At 36.6% G+C, this 20,693-nt stretch overlaps 2 protein-coding genes across 2 annotated transcripts; both read right to left on the minus strand.

Annotated features, from left to right (window-relative positions):
* Positions 1 to 1,806: 1,806 nt before the first annotated feature.
* On the minus strand, positions 1,807 to 5,307 carry LOC113093146 (L-selectin-like). The gene is made up of 3 exons (XM_026258997.1): positions 4,983 to 5,307; positions 4,220 to 4,308; positions 1,807 to 2,272 (listed from the first exon to the last, which is right to left on the minus strand). Exons 1-3 carry the CDS (start codon positions 5,290 to 5,292, stop codon positions 2,162 to 2,164), a joined length of 510 nt encoding a protein of 169 aa, XP_026114782.1. The 5' UTR covers positions 5,293 to 5,307; the 3' UTR covers positions 1,807 to 2,161.
* Positions 5,308 to 5,864: 557 nt separating this feature from the next.
* On the minus strand, positions 5,865 to 6,694 carry LOC113093144 (E-selectin-like). The gene is made up of 3 exons (XM_026258994.1): positions 6,640 to 6,694; positions 6,195 to 6,539; positions 5,865 to 5,881 (listed from the first exon to the last, which is right to left on the minus strand). Exons 1-3 carry the CDS (start codon positions 6,692 to 6,694, stop codon positions 5,865 to 5,867), a joined length of 417 nt encoding a protein of 138 aa, XP_026114779.1.
* Between the last annotated feature and the right edge of the window lie 13,999 nt (positions 6,695 to 20,693).

Raw genomic sequence — 20,693 nt, forward strand, 5'->3', positions numbered from 1 at the left:
AATGAACTTTGGCCATTTCAATGACTCTGCAATGCATCCAGAATGCTGGAAATACTTCTCTTCCTCCTTCTCCAAAACTGGTGGCACAAGACTAATGCTTTTATAAACATCAAAGACAGGCGCAGCGAGCGCAGGATCAACGGAGAACACCTGAACAAAGGTTTGATCGGTTTGTACACTCAGCTCTAACTCAACTGAAACTTTCTTCACTCTCTTTCCCTTTCAAATTGTAATTACATTTTAAGTATCTCTAACTGTTTTGGGAATTTCTTTATTTCAAAGTCATTCTCAAACTCTTTCTCTTCTAAAGCACAAATGTCGTGTTCAGCACAAAGTTATCAAACTTCTTCTGTTGTAAAGTCATCTCACTAAACTTTGCATTTTGATCGATATCACAAAAAGGGGAAGATGAAGACTCCTTAGGGTTAATAACTTAAGCTCTTACCTCTAAAGCCTTCTGCACACTGCACGATTTTAACAATCCTATAAGATCATTGCTGGTCACACTGTGCAACATGGATCTAATAAACTTGGGTACGACATGCATGTAGACTGAACAATGATGACACCTATTGACTCGTTAGCTACAACACACGTTTCTATAGAAGAATAAAACATCATTACCCTGCGCTAGTGGTAAACAAATAAAGCACAATGAATACCATTTTGACAGTTGTGGTTTTTATGTGTGCTGAAAAAAAGTGGGAGTGGCGAAAGTGGAAGAAATAAGAGCTTCATATAAGCAGTTTAATGTTTTAGCGTCATGTTGATTTCATGTCACATTTTTACTGGTTTTTCAGTAAACGTGGGTCGTAGCTGCAAACACAATGTGTGATGAGCATGCTGCATTTCTGACAATGACAGAAAATGATCGTAGACTATCGTTGATAGCAAGACTGTGACAACGGCCGTCTTTGAACCTCCCTCACTGTATGACATAGGATCAACGATTAGGAGCCACGATCACAGTAATCGCCACGATTGTTTCACGATGCCAATCTTTTATCTGCGACAGCCGAAAATCGTGCAGTGAGTCTCAGGCTTTAGCCGCTTCGATCGGAAAGTGCGCTCCAAACAACTTTTATCAGCATTTCCTTGAGCTTCTTATCACTGCTCGTTACCTCCAAATCAAATTGTTCGGCAATCTGCAAGAGCCCTTCCTTCATGCACGTCTCTAATAATATGTCTGAAGGAAATGCAAAGAAATCCTCCACTACAGACGATGACATGACTATTGAGAGACAGAGCATACATGAACACAATGTGAACACACGTGTAACTAGAAGTGTTAAAATTACAAATCCCATCAGCCACTTCGCTAGGGATTGTCACAGCAAGCACACTCCAAATAGAAAACATCACCGTTACAGGATAAATAAAAACTTACCACAAGTAATTTGCCAAATTCTCTTGAAACTCGTTAGGCATCGCAAACAAAAGATACAGAAAAACAACAAAGTGTCACCTGATGAAAGATGAGAGACTCCTGTTACAAACAAAACTAACTAAAAACTAACTAAAAACTAGTGAACTCGAAGACAATTGGCATTTCAAACCAAAAGCTTGAAGCATACCTCCATCCAGAATAACCTTCAAAGATACGAAAGGAAAAATAACAAACTAAAATAACAAACAGTGCCTCGATGGAGGGATTATAAAGGACACTCTAACTATCTAAAGTCTTCTCATTTACACAGGTGAACACACAAAAGCACTATGCATTTATTTATACTGTACATGTAGCAATCCGGGACAAGTGCCCAATTCTATGTTATGACCCGTTCGTTCAAGGATCAGACAACAGTATAATCAATGCAAATTGTTTTATTGAATTAAACTAATGCAACAGCAGTCAGTAATGATAATAAACATAAGTCTAGGGATAATACAGAAAGTCATAGAAATAAATGTAGTATAAATATTCAGTAAGGGACATTAAGACATTTCACAGTGTTTTAACATTAAAGTTACAATCATTTTTTACAACGGACTTTAAATATAGTGATTAAATTCAGCTTTAGGGAAACTACAGAACAGCTTTTCTCATCTGGTGGATCAAGATCCAAAAACTGATTTTTAGTTGATTATTCAGTCAATTATCATCTCTTTCAGAAAATCCTGCCCTGTTTTGATGGTTGAGAAGAAGATGATCTGTGATGTCTCATTTCTTTCTCGTCTTCTCTTCTCTTTGGAAGACGTCTCCATTTGCTTGCTGCTTCCATTGCAGATAAGCATGCACTGACAAACCCTGGTATATCATTTTCTGCTTAATCTGAGGGGAGAAAAAACTGATTTGTTAGGTTAAGTGCTTACGGTATTTCTACTTGTCTTCATAAACATTTCTTACCATGTTTGAATGTATAAACCCGATTCCAAAAAGGTTGGGACTCTGTACAAATTGTGAATAAAAACTGAATGCATTGATGTGGAAGTTTCAAATTTCAATATTTTATTCAGAATACAGCATAGATGACATATGGTGTTTGCTAGTTTCAGTCTGGCGCCGTTCACATTTACCCGTCCAATACCGCGTCATTTAATTTCAAATGCATTTGCGCCCATTTGTGTGCCCATGGGCGTGCTGGTCTTAAAAAGAAGTGTGGTCTAAAGTCTGCGCAATATTTTGTCTTTGTCATTTAAAGAGCGTGTTAGTATCGGCGGGTCCACTACAAATTAAAGGATTGCAATGCATAACAATTTTTGTAGGCTACTTAAATATAAAAATGCCTACATGTCATAATGGATAGTCATTGCATGTATCAGAATTATCTATCTAGAATCTATTTGCTCGCACACAAGCAGCTTCATTGTAATTGATGTAGTATGTGGTCTGGCATTGTCATGTTGGAAAATGCAAGGTCTTCCCTGAAAGAGACGATGTCTGGATGGGAGCATATGTTGTTCTAGAACTTGGATATATCTTTCAGCATTGATGGAGCTCATCTTTCCAGATGTGTAAGCTGCCCATGCCACACACACTCATGCAACCCCATACCATCAGAGATGCAGGCTTCTGAACTGAGCGCTGATAACAACTTGGGTTGTCCTTGACCTCTTTAGTCCGGTTGACACAGCGTCCCAGTTTTCCAAAAATAACTTTAAATTTTGATTCTTCTGAACAAGGAACAGTTTTCCACTTTGCCACAGTCCATTTTAAATGAGTCTTGGCCCAGAGAAAACACCTGTCTGGATCATGTTTAGAAATGGCTTCTTTACTGACCTATAGAATTTTAGCCGACAACGGCGAATGGCACGGTGGATTGTGTTCACAACAATGTTTTCTGGAAGTATTCCTGAGCCCATGTTGTGATCTCCATTACACTATCATTCCTGTATGTGATGCAGTGCTGTCTAAGAAATGAAGATCATGGGCATCCAGTATGGTTTTCCGGCCTTGACCCTTACGCACAGAGATTGTTCCAGATTATCTGAGTCTTTGGGTGATATTATGCACTGTAGATGATGATAACTTCAAACTTTTCTCTGATAAACTCCTTTCTGATATTGCTCCACTATTTTTGGCTGCAGCATTGAGGGAATTGGTGATCCTCTGCCCATCTTGACTTCTGAGAGACACTGCCACTCTTTTTATACCCAATCATGTTCCTAATTGAACTAATAAGTTGCAAATTGGTCCTCCAGCTGTTCCTTATTTGTGCATTTAACTTTCCCGGCCTCTTATTGCTACCTGTCCCAACTTTTTTGGAATGTGTAGCTCTCATGAAATCCAAAATGAGCCAATATTTGTCATGACATTTCAAAATGTCTCACTTTCAACATTTGATATGTTATCTATATTCTATTGTGAATAAAATATAAGTTTATGAGATTTGTAAATTATTCCATTCCTTTTTTTTTTTTTTTTTTTTTGATTTTTTAGATCACAATTTGTACAGTGTCCCAACTTTTGGAACTTTTGGAATCGGGTTTGTAACTTGTTTAAGAAATAAATATTTGCATATGTACTGTAGCACTGACTGATAAGATGCACACTTCAAAATTGCTAGTAAACTTTACAAATATTTACATAGAAATGGCAAGTTACACACTTTTTAATTAATGTGAAATGTTCACGTTTGTGAAATTTACAAGCATTTTCAGATTTTCGCAGTAAATAAAAGATTCACCAATAAAAGAATCACAGATTAATCTGAGTCGCTGATCAACATCCATAGTATTCGTTTTTGTAAATGTTGCAGTTAAAGATTATATGTCTCACCTCCTGAAGGATTGTGGCCGTTAAATCGGGATCATTCACATTCTGATCCGATTCCACCTTCAGTCTCAGTATCTGTCTGACCACTGTTCCTGTGGGTTATACCACACACACACACACACATTGCATACTGAGTAATTCATTGCCAATTTTTTTCTAATATCAAAGTTACTTATGGAAAACTAATTTGGTACATTAATCAAAATGAATATTTTGAAAAACATTCAGAAATAACAAATTCATAAAACGGCATGTTTCTCTAACATTCGCATAACCAAGAAGCAAATATCTTAGAAACAATAGTGCTTTGAGAGAACATCCACATGTAATATTCTCATATTATTTACGTTATAGAATAAACTTTAAGAATAAACAAAGAAGTAACCCTCTTGGTAAAAAAAGGGGGTGTTTTGAACATTTGAAAAACAACATTTATGGAAATGTTAGCAAACATTGGCTGAACATGTTTTTGTTAGCTAGGCATTCAGTACTGAAATCATTGTCAGAGTTTTTATGTTAAATGGAATGTCGCCAAAATAGAAACCGTTTTCCTATTGTGTCTGGTTTGGACACTGAAATTAACCATGGTTTTACTGTAGTAAAAGTGTATTAACATTATAATTTGTATGACAGCAGTTTTATTACAAATATCAGGGTTGAACTACCGTTAATTTGTGGTTGCCATGTTTTTTTTTTGTTTGTTTTATTTGTATTTGTAAGGGCTGTTTAAGAAGCCACACAACACCAAATGTGGAAAAACACTCACTGTCGTAGCAGAAGAAGGGCTTTGTGTTACTGCAATCCTGATCATCCCACAGTCTGCTTCTTCGTAAATGCACCACACAGTCTCCCGATCCATCCGGCTGACCTGAATCCCAGTTCCTGAAAGAAGACGTGCTGTTATCGGACCAGACGAAAGCGTCTTTGAAAAGCCCCATGTATGAGACTTCTCCTGCAGGAATCAGCTTCTGGATCTGACAGTTCTCCTCCTGGTTCCTCACGCTGACCAGCTCTGTGTAAGACTGTCTGCAGTAACTCTGAGCCTCTCTCCAGGACTTCGGCCCATTGACCAACATGTATTTGCTGTTTGTCTGACCTAGGAGATAAAACAGATAAGCACTGAATCAGCAGCAATCAGCGCTAAACTCCATGCGTTTGCACAGACCGATAATGATAACATTTTAATAATTGTTGTAATTCCCAGAGAATGGCACGTCCACATCACTGGAACCACATGATTGGAATCACATTCACAGTGATTTTTCCCAGCTGATAAGCGAGAAATGCCCTGGGAACAATGTTTTGAAATATTACTCAAATGTTAAAATTTGACTTGTGATTAGAATGGTGTTTAAAGGTTATGATCATGTTCCTTACAACATTCTACTAACTTTTCACCCAAATATATAACATGACATTTAAATAAAATAAAACATTACATATATTTAAAGTTCTAAAAATGTTAAAATGTTTTTTTTTAAATCATATTTTTTATAAGGTTACTAAAACGTTACTTAGAACCTTCTTCTAACTTTATTTTCACCCAAGAATGTTATTTGAATGTTTATTTTTAATATTCTAAAAACATTAAAATGTCAAACGTTTATTATTAAAATGTTTTTTTTTTATATTCAAAAAATGTTTTCTCTCAACACTGTTTATCAACTACAAACAACATCACAAGGATGATTTGAAAATGTTGTTCTTAGAAGGTTTTAAGAATGTAACAATACATTTATAAGAACATTACTCTGAATTTTTTGTACTCTATAACTTAAAAAAAATGTAAGTGAAAGTTGTGAAAACGCTCCCTATGATCTGAGTAGTTATTATTTCTGGTGTGAACAGTTTAGTTATCAATTAAATCAGTAATTTAGCATACATTCTTTTGAATAAAACTATGTACAGATGTGCATGAATGTAAATACAGTACCATAGGGGTCTGAGTGGTAGCATATGAAGTTCCTCTGCGTCTTACAATCTGTGTCTCGAAAGTTTCCGATAGAGTCCATTACTGAACAGTATTCATCACTACCGTTAGTTGGTTCACGTGGGCCCCAGTTTCTGTATTCAGTTTCTCCATCCTTGTAAAGCTCTGGATCAGTCCAGCGCCACTGCTCATGACCTGTTTTCCTCAGTCCGATCCAGGCAGAGTCAGTGCTCATTACGTTTTCAAGAGCCAGAAGATCCTTCATGTCTGCCCAGTCCTCCAGAGTCACCAGATCAATGTAATGCTCTCGGCAGTATCGCTGAGCCTCAGCAAATGTTTTGTATTCATTCACAAAGTAGAAGTTTTTATATGACTCCATGAAGGTGTTCAAACCTTTAAAAAAGTAAGTATGCAGATGCAAATTATACATAATTGGTACTTAGCACATGCACACTATGTTTACATGCTTGGTTTTATTCCTTCAGTATCTCACCTGTAACACAGTTTATTCCACAGATCATGAGGATGAGAAGAAGCTTCTGCTCCATGGCTCTGTCCTGCCGTCAGCAAATTATGATGAATTAAAGAATGTCTAAAAATGATACTCTGCATAAAGTGATGTTCTTTCTCAGTATTTTAGTTTTTCATGTACAAATATTGAACTTGTTTTCGCTTATGTAGATTTTTTTTAAAAAGAAAATTTATTCTTATTTTAAGGATGAACTAATTTCTAATGCATTTCTCACTTCTTAATTTCTGTCATTTTGCTTTCCAGATTTTTTTTTGTAGTTTTGTCTTGTTTTCAAATAATAATAATGAAAATATTTTATAAAAAAGCATGTATCCATTTTAAAGCTTGTTTAGATATTTGTGCTAAAAAATGACTTTTTGCCGTGTACATGAATTAGGAAAAAAAATCTGTATTTTTTTTGCTTTCTAATAACAATCAATATTTAATAATTGAAAAAAAAAAAAAATGGTATGCATTGTAATAAGACTTTTTTTTTAATTTAATTTAATTTATTATTTGTGCTGGAAAACAAGACAAGTATAAAAAGTCAGAAAAGGTCCGGCCTCACCTGTTGTGTTGAGCTATCACAGAAATCTTTTAAAACGCTTTGAAACTGACTTTGTTTTTTTTTCTTCTTGCTCGTTCTGCTCCTTCGGTTTGCTCTATAACTCTTCTGAATGACACTGACTGGTTTTCATCCTGACTTTGCTTAAAACATGAAACCCATCATTCAAAACACATTAAATCAACATGGAAATGAACAGTAGCTGAGGTCAGTGGCTTAGCCAGAATTGTATTTTTGGGTGGCCTGGGCCAAAGTGAGCTAGCACTAGGCTAACTAGCGGACGGACTCCAGTGGGTTAGCCCAATTTTGCGGCCCCCAACTGCGTACTCAAGGGTGGGTGGGTGCAAGGGGGGCTGGTTACTTTGCAATATTGTAAATATTTGCTTTAAACCAGGAAGGAGAGCCAATGGATATCACACAAGCAACGTGCAAACTTTGCGCAAATTTTATGCGGTGAACCTCAATCTCAGTCGATTCACGAGAAAGTGAAAGTAAAAACTGACCGCGCTTTCAGCATCTGACGCTGCATCGCGGCGCATATTCTCTCAGAGACGACGAGAGAATCTACTTCACATGCCGATAATGGTATTTAGCTAAATGTTTTCATTTACTCCCTTAATAGTCTCTTGTGGCCCGAGCATAGTCTAGTGGGGAAAAAAACAAATAAATAAATAAAATAAAGAGAGAAGAGACATATTTCATGTTAAACAGGTTTTTGCTTTTTTTTACATCAGTGCTTGAAATAAAGCTTGATTTCAGTGTTAATAATTTTAATTACAGGCCTATAATTCATTGTATAATGAGCCTGTTTTGAATGACTTTAAAAAAAAAAAAAAAAACATTTTCAATGAGTAAGCGAGGTATTTCTTTCTTTTTCTTTTCCTTTTTCTTTTTTTACAGAATAAGCATTGATGCTGCTTTTCTAACAGTTTTCTAACAAAGCTGCAAATTACAGTCCGACAAAATGGGTGAACACACACAAATTTACATGTGCGACACGCCCAGAACATCCTGGATAACAGTTGGCTAATCAACTGCTTTCAATCAAACTCATCAATAATACATTTTCTTTATTTTAGTTATTTGAGATGTTATAATAGTTCTCTGATTGTGTTAAAAAAGATTGAACAATAATTAGATAACAAATACTTTATTTGTATAATAAACTATAATAAACACCCCTGGGTGAGGTGGTCAAGCATAGAAAAATACTGGCAGACCGCACAAAGACAGTTGACTCCAGGTCAAGTCTGAAAACACATTTTAAAAGCACATTTTAAAATGGCAAAAACTGCACAATTGCATGCTGCAAAAAATTTATTTTTTTGTCTTGTTTTTCGGTACAAATATGCTAAAAGTCTTTAATCAAGATTAATTTTGAATGTATCTTCCCATTGAAACTTACGCACATAAGCTGGGATAAAACTTTTTTTTTTTAAAACCTACTATTCTAACTGCTGTACCTTTTTTTAAGGCACTGTTCTTTCTTTTGACATATTGCATGTGCATACATTCATAAAATATTGCTGGTGGTGGATGACAACTTAAAAAAAAAGAAAAAAAAAAGAATGTATCAGGGGTTTAAAGGGTTTATTTATTTTTCTATTTTTTGAAATAATAATTTTTCTTGTTTGAACTCACTTAAGTCATTTTACTAAGAAAAACATTTCTGTAGTGCAAGAATCTGAAATAAAACAATTTATATGTAACACATTTCTGCCACAGTGTAAACATATACACATAGTGTCTACAGCGTTAATATTTCTGTAACTATACACATGTAACAACCCTCCAAATGGTTTGTGTACATACAAATGTGTAACAGGACATATATAACTACATTTTGTAACAACAACATATACAGGAGTAATTAGAACCATTTGGTGGAGATGGGTAGGTTTAGGGATATGTGAAGTGGGAGGAGTTGGATCTTGAGTTGGATGGAGTTAGTTCTCCACTGTAATACCAGTGCACTTACATGGAAACTCCTCAGGAACTGTCCACTTAATATAAAGTGTAACATTCTGGAAACCAATGTGTAGTTACACAAATATTAGATACGATGTACCAATGTGTACTAAACTACTGTACTACCACTTTCACGAGTCTCTGAACAGACTGACCCAGGCACACGTGTAGTTTTCACTGCAGTAATTCTGAGCTTTATTCCAGGACGTCACTGGATCAGTAACTACACTTGGCTTTCCTTCTGAAAAACATCAGAATAACTAGAATAAACTTTACAGTTTTTGGTCTATTTTGCTTCCATAATATGTCTTCATTCAGATTAGTGGAAGGAAAACATCCGAAATACATACTTAAAAGTTTAGTTTATTACACTTTATCTATTATCATGTGTAGATTTGAAATACAACACATATCTCCAAAGGCAGTTTTCTCTAAATGAGTTTTATCTCTACTTCAGCAGCACTTACACACACCAAACTTAGCAGTTTAATTCCTCTCTATGCTATGAAGGTTTTTACTGAGCTGTTTGCTCATATATCATTCAGTTATTATAACATTTTATTCCTAAAAACATGGTGAAAATGTATTTGTTTTCTGTTTTTTGACAGTATTTTCTGATTTATGGAGGGATGAAAAAATAGATCCCTGGAAAAACCTTAAACTCTAATATGTCATTAATATTAACACAAATCTTTAACCGTGCTTTATACGATGTTCAGATTTACAATCTGAAAATGTAGGCAAATTAGTTTGTATTTAATATGATAATGCCTCATCTGCATATTTCAGAAAATACAAATAATTGTCTTAATGCTCTGCGATTAATAAACTGGGGAAGTTCATCCTATTACTATTATATAGTGTCTTGTCTTAAGATCATTGAGGAAAAAATGTAAGTACAAATACTAAACAAATAAAACGATCTCTACCCATATTTTAATAAGGGTAGGGTGGTGAAAAGGCGTTAGTGTGAGGCGGTTTGGTGCTCGGCTTCCTCTCCAATTGGTGCACCAGTGCGGTGGGGGTCCGTGCTCTCCCTGTGGGGTGGGGCTGGGGGTCACACACTGCTCTCTGCAGAAACAATAGAGTAAGGGGTTAGCCAAGTCTCATGGAGACATCTCTCACCTCTGTGTTCGTTTGCTGGGTTTAAATAACCAGAGATTGATGGGGCACAGGTTTGGCCGCTCAGCCCGTGATGAGCAGGTGCAGGTGTGACTGCTCAGTTTCCAGGGCGACGCTGACGAGAGCTCGGGACACATGCCACAATACTAAACTGTAGGATGTTGAGGCTTACCATCACTTTGGCAACCCCCCTCCTAAAACAAAAAACAAAAAGGGATTAATCAAATGACAGACTTGATCTCACCAGAATTCATCCTTAGATTTACACAGTATTGTTTTCCATTCAAATTGTTTGTCTGGTCTAAATCTAATTGTAGGAAAATCATACTTGCCAAGATCAGTCTCATGCGTTCACATAGTCCAATCCAAATGTAAAATTGTAGTTTATCTCTCAACTTGTCCACTTCTTCATCGGTCTGGACAGGGGCCAGGTCAGTGTAGTTCTGTCGGCAGTAATCTTGAGCCTCGTCTCATGTTTTATACTCTTTGGTCAGAATATACTCACATGAGCTGCACAGAATGACAGACAGAAAACCCTTTTTGGAAAAAAAAGGTGTAAAATGCGACTTACTGGAAAACGATCTTTAACGAGATTTAAGTTCTTGAAATAATGCCACATGTAAATATAATATTACAGAAAATGCTATACAAAAACATTGCAGATGGTGTTTTAGCTGGTTTAAAATGATAATGTTGTTTTTCAACCTGCCGCAGAAAAGAGCTTGTGCTCGATAATCGATTGGTATTTAGCTCTTAACTTGTTTAATTCAGTCCACTCTTCATCAATCTGGACAGTCGCCAGGTCAATGTAGTTCTTTCAGCAGAATTCTATGCTCACTTCTCTTGAATCAGAACATAATCATGTGAGTCGCACAGAATGACTGAGAGAAACCCTGTTTAGAAGACATTGAGTTGGGGAAATATATTAATTTCAAACGATTCACTCATTTGGTAAAAGCAAAAACAGCAAGCATAAGATGTGACTTAATGGAGATGGAAAATTCCTTCAGTTCAACTAGCAAGTGAAAAATGAACGTACAACAGAGATGCACTTTATTTTATTGATGTTGTTTATGGTATAGACAGCCAAAAGACACAAGACATATATATATATATATATATATATATATATATATATATATATATATATATATATATATATATACACACATTTCTTATATTCTATAAAACATACATACAAACAAAACACACACTCACCTGAAAACAAAATAAGGTGCATGGGTCTTTGTTCCATCTCTGTTAAGCGTAGATTAGGTTTGTGAGTCTGCTAATGAACTGAAGTGTCTGAATTTGATTTGAAATATAGCTTGACTGAGGAGTGAATGCACACCCATTCTCATTTGCACATGTAAATCAGCATCATCATCAGTCATTAACAGCAGACGATAGAAATACATGGTGTAAAGATTTGCTCTGGTAATGAGGCACATCAAATGTGTTTTTACACAAATGCAGACATATGCATCATAGGAAGAAGGGTATGCCTTACATGGAAAATCACTAAAGCCAGAGATGGAGGGCCAAGAAATGTATGAATGCTGTTCAATATTGCTCAATTAATGCATTATGGTGAATTAATCTATTGAATGAAAACGAGCTCTTATCAACTAACAACTAAACATTGTTTGGTCAATGATTTCATAGATGATAAATAAAACAATGGACTTCTGTCATGTTTATACATTATATTTGTTCAAAATAATAATAATAATTGTCAGTAACAAACATAACATGATCAAACTCTGCTGCTAAACCTGTTTCACACTCATTCTCCTGCATGTCTTCTGTCTCTGGTTGATAGTTTAGTAAAAGTCATGACATTTGCCAAGTATGGTACCGGTTGCACCAGCTGGACATACACCCAGTTGTAATGCTAGGTTGGACGTAAAATATGGTTTCATTTTAGGATTCATGTCTGTCAATTTATTATTATTATTATAATTATTATTAATCATTATTATTCTGATCGTGGGTGTATTTCTCTATTGGTTTTATTGGATCTTAGTGCTGCGTTTGACACAATTGACCACAACATTCTTTTGCATAGACTTGAACACTTTGTTGGCATCAATGGAAGTGCATTAGCATGGTTTAAATCGTACTTATATGACCGCCAACAGTTCGTAGCAGTGAATGAAGATGTATCATATCGATCACAAGTGCAGTATAGAGTCCCTCAAGGCTCAGTACTAGGGCCGCTACTCTTCACGCTTTATATGTTACCCTTGGGAGATATCATCAGGAAACATGGTGTTAGCTTTCACTGTTATGCTGATGATACTCAGCTCTATATTTCTTTGCGGCCCGGTGAAACACACCAATTTGAAAAACTAATGGAAGGCATAGTCAATATAAAAAACTGGATGCTCAGGTGTGTTTGATTAAGGTTAGAGCCAAACTCGGCAGGAAAGTGGATCTCGAGGTCCAGATTTGAGGATCCCTGGCCTATGCTCTCAATGTCAAATGCAAAAATGTTAATTCATGCATTTATGACCTCAAGGTTAGATTGTTGTAATGCTTTATTGGGTGGTTGTTCTGCACGCTTAGTAAACAAACTACAGCTAGTCCAAAATGCAGCAGCAAGAGTTCTTACTAGAACCAGGAAGTATGACCATATTAGCCTGGTCCTGTCAACACTGCACTGGTTCCCTATCAAACATCGTATAGATTTTAAAATATTGCTTATTACTTATAAAGCCCTGAATGGTTTTGCACCTCAGTATTTGAATGATCTCCTTTTACATTATAATCCTCTACGTACGCTACGTTCTCAAAACTCAGGCAATTTGGTAATACCTAGAATATCAAAATCAACTGCGGGCGGCAGATCCTTTTCCTATTTGGCGCCTAAACTCTGGAATAACCTACCTAACATTGTTCGGGAGGCAGACACACTCTTGCAGTTTAAATCTAGATTGAAGACCCATCTCTTTAACCTGGCTTACACATAACATACTGATATGCTTTTAATATCCAAATCCGTTAAAGGATTTTTAGGCTGCATTAATTAGGTAAACCCGAAACCGGAAACACTTCACATAACACCCAATGTACTTGTTACATCATTAGAAGAATGACATCTATGCTAATATTAGTCTGTTTCTCTCTTATTCCGAGGTCACCGTAGCCACCAGATCCAGTCTGTGTCCAGATCAGAGGGTCACTGCAGTCACCCGGATCCAGTACGTATCCAGACCAGATGGTGGATCAGCACCTAGAAAGGACCTCTACTGCCCTGAAAGACAGCGGAGACCAGGACAACTAGAGCCCCAGATACAGATCCCCTGTAAAGACCTTGTCTCAGAGGAGCACCAGGACAAGACCACAGGAAACAGATGATTCTTCTGCACAATCTGATTTTGCTGCAGTCTGGAATTGAACTACTGGTTTGTCTGGTCAGAGGAGAACTGGCCCCCCAACTGAGCCTGGTTTCTCCCAAGGTTTTTTTCTCCATTCTGTCACCGATGGAATTTCGGTTCCCTGCCGCTGTCGCCTTTGGCTTGCTTAGTTGGGGTCACTTCATCTACAGCAATATCGTTGACTTGACTGCAAATAAATGCACAGACACTATTTAACTGAACAGAAATGACATCACTGAATTCAATGATGAACTGCCTTTAACTATCATTTTGCATTATTGACACACTGTTTTCCTAAATGTTGTTCAGTTGCTTTGACACAATGTATTTTGTTTAAAGTGCTATATAAATAAAGGGGACTTGACTTGACAGATAAGAGCAGGTTCACACTGAGCACATGTGACGTGATAGATTCTGGAGATGCCGTGGAGAATGCAACATTATTCAGCATGAATGTTTTGATGGTCTGGGAAGGAATATCCTTTGTCGGCATCCTTACTTCTGATAGGTACTAATAGTGAAAAGCTGCTGTGAGAGCTCATGCTGGTGAAGTGGGCCATGTGTTCCTCTTGGTGCAGGACAATGCCTGGCTTTATATAGACAGAGAGTCCCTCATGTATCCCAGACCTGAATCCAATTGAGAACTGTTAGTATCAGCTCATCCAAAGCCACCAAGTAGCACCACAGAAGTCCAGGAGCTCACTGATGCCCTGATCCAGGTCTGACTGGAGAACCTCCAGGACACCATCCTCCATCTCATCAGGAACATGTCAAGACATGAATGCTCGGAATTCATACAGACGTGTACTTTTTTACAGTTCACGACACTACTATTCAGCAACTGAATCTACATGAAACATACAGGCATTGCTTTGGTTTGAATCCTCAGAAAACACCGTTCCCATGAGCTTTACATAGTTATTAATGGAACATAATGAATAGAGACTAAAAGAGAGCATTTGGTCAGAATGCTTTGGGATTGATATGGTGAAGACCACAGTGAATCAGGATGCCCTCTGCTGGACACAGTGGCTGCATCCAAAAACTTTGGCAGGTGACTTTTTGACTTTGCTGTCTAACAGGCAATGACTTTTTTGCCCGAAGGCACCTCATGAATTGGACAGGCTTCTGAGGCGGAGTAATGGTTTAATGATCTACAGCAAAATATAGAGAGCTTTGGTGATAACTAAGTGGATATTTCATTACTGCAATATTAATTTCTCGCTAGAAATTATATAAAAGTGGAAAACGTTGTTCAGAAACATACATTTACACACAAACTGACCACCGACCGCAACTTTCAGATGCCATCTTTATTTTTTGGCTTAACTGTCACAGAATGGAACGTGGGATATCAAAGGCAGCGAAGGATACATCTATGCTGCTTTCAAAAACTGGCCAGATGAAGGCATCTCAGGAGACAGGGAGTGAAGCTGACATTGATTTCGGCCCTGCCAGTACTGAGAACTGAACCCATGACTCCCTGACCAATGGGCATAGGCAAGTTTAGCTCCAACCCTGAAACAAATCTCACCTGCCTATAGCTTTATTGATCCTGAAGAAGTGATTAGCATGTACAGGTGTGTTTAGTTAGGGTTAGAGTTGATCTCTGCAGGTCAGCTTCCAGGGCCAAACTTGCCTAAACCCGCTCTAACCCAGAGGTTACCAATCCTGGTCCTGGTGAACCCCCAACACTACACGTTTTTGTGTTCTCTCTTTTATCTGACACACATACAGGTCTTGGAGTCTTCACTAATGAACTGATGAGTTGAATCAGGTGTGTTTGAATAGGCAAACATCTAAAATGTGCAGTGATGGGGGTTCTCCAGGACCAGGCTTGGGAACCACTGCTCTAACCATTAGGCCAAGACTGCCCCATATGTCAATGACATCCACATGACAAAAAATAAATAAATAAATAAATAAATAAATATATATATATATATATATATATATATATATATATATATATATATATATATATATATATATATATATATATATATATTATGTTGTCCTCTTCACCTTCATTAGGTTCTTATTTGTATAATGGAGATAAATTATAAACAAATAAAACTCCTCTCTCATGCAAACATGCAGGGAAATGAGCTCATGCAAACTTAATGGGAGGTTTGAGGTGGATATGAACTCAACAAATGGCATCGCTGGTGTAAAACATTTGTTCAGAAGACAGACAAATAAATGTATGTGAGTGCATGTAGGGCCTCACTTCTCACGGAAAAACCAGAGGGAAGGTGCTTGTGGATTTAAATGACTAGGTCCTCCAAACAGACTGTATTCGTTCTTAAAGTTGTGATGAAACAGAGGTTTCACGTCTCTGTATTGTGAAAAACACCCAAGTGTAACAGATCTGACTGGGGCATTTGATTCTGTCCATCTACTCTTGTCCTACGGTTTTGTGGTTCTTGTCTGATTTGTAAGAGTGGTTTGTTATGTGGGTTGAATGACGTTGCTAGTAATTTGCTTTTGTTTTTCTTCTGTTTCTTTGTTTTGAGATTGTGTTAGTGTGAATTATAGTTTCCAGTTAAGTGTTCTTGGTTTATTCTCATTGTTGTTATTATTACTAGTATTGTTAGTATTATTATTTTTGTTATTGTTTTTTTTTTTTTGCTGTTTATATTGACTTGATTCAGTTGTGATTTCATTCTAATCGTGATCCTCTTTCTTTATTTTGTGTGTGTGTGTGAGCAACTGTAAACTCTTTCTGCTAGATGTCAGGGGCTTCAGTCAGGAATCCTCCTCTTCCTCAGCGTGCTGGTGGTGGTTTGAACACTGGGTGCTGTGTGCAGTGAGACGCACAGATTTTGTGTGTGAGTTTACTCTACAGTGTGTGGTTGGTTTCTTGTTCTTTAGCCCTCAGCTGAAAAGCTTTTGAGTGTAAGGTTTTATTGTATGTTCATTTTGTAGTGATTGACTTTTGAATGATTGTATTTCTCCTCTGCCTTTATAACATATACATTCTATGTATATGTCTATGTCAGATGCCATGAGGAGTTTTGCCTGGTACGCCCGGTTTACTCCTGTGTGCTTTTAATAAAGAACTCTTTTGTATGATTTGCATGTCTCTGTTCCTTACTAGTACAACAAACTTGTGTGCCTTAAGATAAAGGGTATCAATCATTCTCTGTGATGTCAGTGGCGTAGTCTGTTTTCATAAAGCTGCAGTTATTCTATTCTAAATAGCTAGGCCCTATTGCCCCACAAATTACGAGCCCCCCTCGTTCTGCCACATAAGCATGAAAAATAGCAGACTTTACAATCTCATAGTCACACTTTACTCAGTAGTCAGCGTTGAATACCCTTCCTGTGCTCTCCCTACCATCACACATTGCAGTAATAATGTCCAAAATTTCTTTAGCCATTTCAATGACTCTGAAATGTATTCAAAATGCTGGAAATACTTCTCTTCCTCCTTCTCCAAAACTGGTGGCACAAGACTAATGCTTTTATAAACAAAGACCAGCGCAGCGAGCGCAGGATCAACGGAGAACACCTGAACAAAGGTTTGATCGGTTTGTACACTCAGCTCTAACTCAACTGAAACTTTCTTCACTCTCTTTCCCTTTCAAATTGTAACTACATTTTACGTATCTCTAACTGTTGTTGCAATTTCTTGATTTCAAAATCATTCTCAAACTCTTTCTCTTCTAAAGCACAAATGTCGTGTTCAGCACAAAGTTATCAAACTGCTTCTGTTGTAAAGACATCTCACTAAACTTTGCAATTTTGATCGACATCACAAAAAGGGGAAGATGAAGACTCCTTAGGGTTAATAACTTAAGCTCTTACCTCTAAAGCCTTCTGCACACTGCACGATTTTAACAATCCTATAAGATCATTGCTGGTCACACTGTGCAACATGGATCTAATAAACGACATGCATGTAGACTGAACAATGATGGCAGCTATTGACTCATAGGCTACGACACACGTTTCTAAAGAAGAATAAAATTTCATTACCCTGCGCTAGTGGTAAACAAATAAAGCACAATGAATACCATTTTGACAGTTGTGGTTTTTATGTGTGCTGAAAAAAAGTGGGAGTGGCGAAAGTGGAAGAAATAAGAGCTTCATGTAAGCAGTTTAATGTTTTAGCGCCATGTTGATTTCATGTCACATTTTGCTGTGACATGAAAAGACTCCAGTTACAAACTAACTACAAACAAAACTAACTAAACTTACCGGGGCCCGTATTCATAAAGAATCTTAATGCAAAAAGTAGCTCCTAGTGACAAAATTCTAAGAATATTCCTAGAAATGTGGGCGTTTACTCTTAAAATTAAAGAAAAAATCCTAGTAAAGAAAAACGTAATTCAGAAAGAATCCTAACCCTTAAAAGAGGTCTTAAGGTCAAACTTGTTAGGAGCACAGACAAGGACTTTTAAGAGTCTCTTAATTGGAAAGAGTGGAACAATTTTTAACATTCTATCGTTTATCAAGCCAATCAAATACCTTAAAGGAAATTAAAAGCATTAATTATATACACACATATAATGTGTGTGTGTGTGTGTGTGTGTGTGAGAGAGAGAATGGTCAAATAGGAAAATTTACGCATGTAAATTCAAAGTGAGAATTAGAATAGACCCTATACTTAAAATCACTCTTTTTTTTCCTTCTTGGACAACCAACCAATCACAGTCTTCAAAATATTGTGTCATACATAGCAACGGGGTCAATCCCGCCTCCTCACTAAGATGAAAGTTTTTGTCTTTTCCTTACTCAGAGTTGCTCTCAGATCGTTCCCGAATCACTTTTAAGCTAAGACTCCTACGTAAAAGTTTTTGAGCTAAATTAAGAGTTTTCTGAGAGGACTCTTAGTATCTTTATGAATACGGGCCCTGATCTTCAAAGATGTACTGGTCTCTGAGCGGTGTTTAAACACTGAACTCGAAGACAATTGGCATTTTTAAACCAAAAGCTTGAAACATACCGCCGACAGAGATTAAAAACCTCCATCCAGAATAACCTTCAAAAATAAGAAAGGAAAAATAACAACCTAAAATAACAAACAGTGCCTCGATGGAGGGATTATAAATCCAGCTGAGGAGACTCTAAGTACCTGAAGTCTACTCATTTACACAGGTGAACACACAAAAACACTATGCATTACTTATACATGCAGTAATCTGGGACGAGCGGACAATTTTTTATTATATCCCATTCGTTTAAGGTCAAAACATAAAAGGGAACAGACAACAAAGTCTAATCAATGCAAATTGTTTTATTGAATTAAACTAATACAACAGCAGTCAGTAATGATAATAAACATAAGTCTAGGGATAATACAGAAAATCAAATAAATAAATATGACAACAAAACGGTTTAACTACATGATATAAGAAATGCAAAGGGGAAAAAACGTTAGCGAATCAACAAGATCTTCCATGTTGAGTCAGAGCCACTCCTGAGAAACCATCCCACAGATCTCCCTCAGGTAACAAATATGCTAAAACTTACATCTAGTGCTGTTTTATTATATATTTGCAGAATGCTAAATGTTTCAATGAAAGCATTTCAGTCAAATGTAATTCATGCAACATTTCAAACCTTAAACCCATGGGGGAAAATCCATGTCCCTCATCTCACCCTAAATCTACATCTAAAAATCATCTTTGTCACCCAGTTTTGAGAACAGATTTTCCATCAGGAGCACACTATTGAAATAAACAGGTAGCACACTAGGTTTAGGATCAGAACCACAGAGAGATGGAAGGGATGCTTAGATTTGGACTCCATAAAGCTTAAACGTGGTTTTTGTTCAGTAAGGGACATTAAGACATTTCACATTGTTTTAACATTAACGTTACAATCATTTTTTTACAGCTGACTTTAAATATAGTGATTAAATTTAGCTTTAAGGAAACTACAGAACAGCTTTTCTCATCTGGTGGATCAAGATCCAAAAACTGATGGCAAAAGTCAAGAGACATTTTTAGTTTTTTCCACATTGATTCAATCAATTATCGGCTCTTTCAGAAAATCCTGCCCTGTATTGACGGGTGAGAAGAAGATTATCTGTGATGTCTCATGTCTTTCTCGTCTTCTCTTCTCTTTGGAAGACGTCTCCATTTTCTTGATGCTTCCATTGCAGATAAGCATGCGCTGAAAAACCCTGGTATATCATTTTCTGCTTAATCTGAGGGGAGAAAAAAAATGATTTGTTAGGTTAAGTGCTTACAGTATGACTGCTGGTCTTCATAAACATTTCTTACCATGTTTGAATTTTACTTGTTTAAGAAAAAAAATATTTTTATATGTACTGAAGCACTGATTGATAAAATGCACACTTCAAAATTGCTAGTAAACTAAGTAAACTAAAAAGACTTTATGTTCTTTTCACGTCTGTTAAACTTACAAGCATTTTCTGATTTTCGCCACATTTTTTCAGCACAGTACATAAAATATTCACCAATGAAAGAATCAAAGATTAATCTGAGTGGCTGATCGGCATCGTTAGTCTTCATTTTTGTAAATGATGTAAAGATTAAATGTCTGACCTCCTGAAGGATTGTGGCCGTTATATCAGAATCATTCACATTCTGATCCGATTCCACTTTCAGTCTCAATATCTGTCTGACCACTGTTCCTGTGGGTTATACCACACACACACACACACACACACACACACACACAATTGAATAATTCATTGCCAATTTTTTTCTACTATCAAATTTACCTTAGAAAATTTGAAAACTAATTTGGTACATTCATCAAAGTGAATATTTTGAAAAGACATTCAAAAGTAACAAACTCATAAAATGTTCCTCTAACATTCGCATAACCAAGAAGAAAATATCTTAGAAACAATAATGCTGCTAATGTTGAGAGAACATTGAAATGTAATATTTACATTATAAAATAAACATTAAGAATAAACCAAGAAGTAACTCTCTTGGTATATAAAAACAAAGAAAGAAAGAAAAGGGTGTTTTGAACATTTGAAAAACAAAATTTATGGAAATGTTAGCAAACATTGGCTG

Source organism: Carassius auratus, unplaced genomic scaffold (genome assembly GCF_003368295.1).
Source record: "Carassius auratus strain Wakin unplaced genomic scaffold, ASM336829v1 scaf_tig00214898, whole genome shotgun sequence".
Taxonomy (NCBI): domain Eukaryota; kingdom Metazoa; phylum Chordata; class Actinopteri; order Cypriniformes; family Cyprinidae; genus Carassius; species Carassius auratus.

What these genes read in the sequence shown, in the direction of transcription:
- LOC113093146 (XM_026258997.1), bottom strand. Translation starts at nt 5,292, where the DNA reads ATGTTGGTCAATGGGCCGAAGTCCTGGAGAGAGGCTCAGAGTTACTGC. An exon ending in GCCCTTCTTCTGCTACGACA is followed by an intron (nt 4,309 to 4,982) that starts GTGAGTGTTTTT and finishes TATAACCCACAG; the next exon opens with GAACAGTGGTCAGACAGATA. An exon ending in CGGCCACAATCCTTCAGGAG is followed by an intron (nt 2,273 to 4,219) that starts GTGAGACATATA and finishes TTCTCCCCTCAG; the next exon opens with ATTAAGCAGAAAATGATATA.
- LOC113093144 (XM_026258994.1), bottom strand. Translation starts at nt 6,694, where the DNA reads ATGGAGCAGAAGCTTCTTCTCATCCTCATGATCTGTGGAATAAACTGT. An exon ending in TGGAATAAACTGTGTTACAG is followed by an intron (nt 6,540 to 6,639) that starts GTGAGATACTGA and finishes ACTTTTTTAAAG; the next exon opens with GTTTGAACACCTTCATGGAG.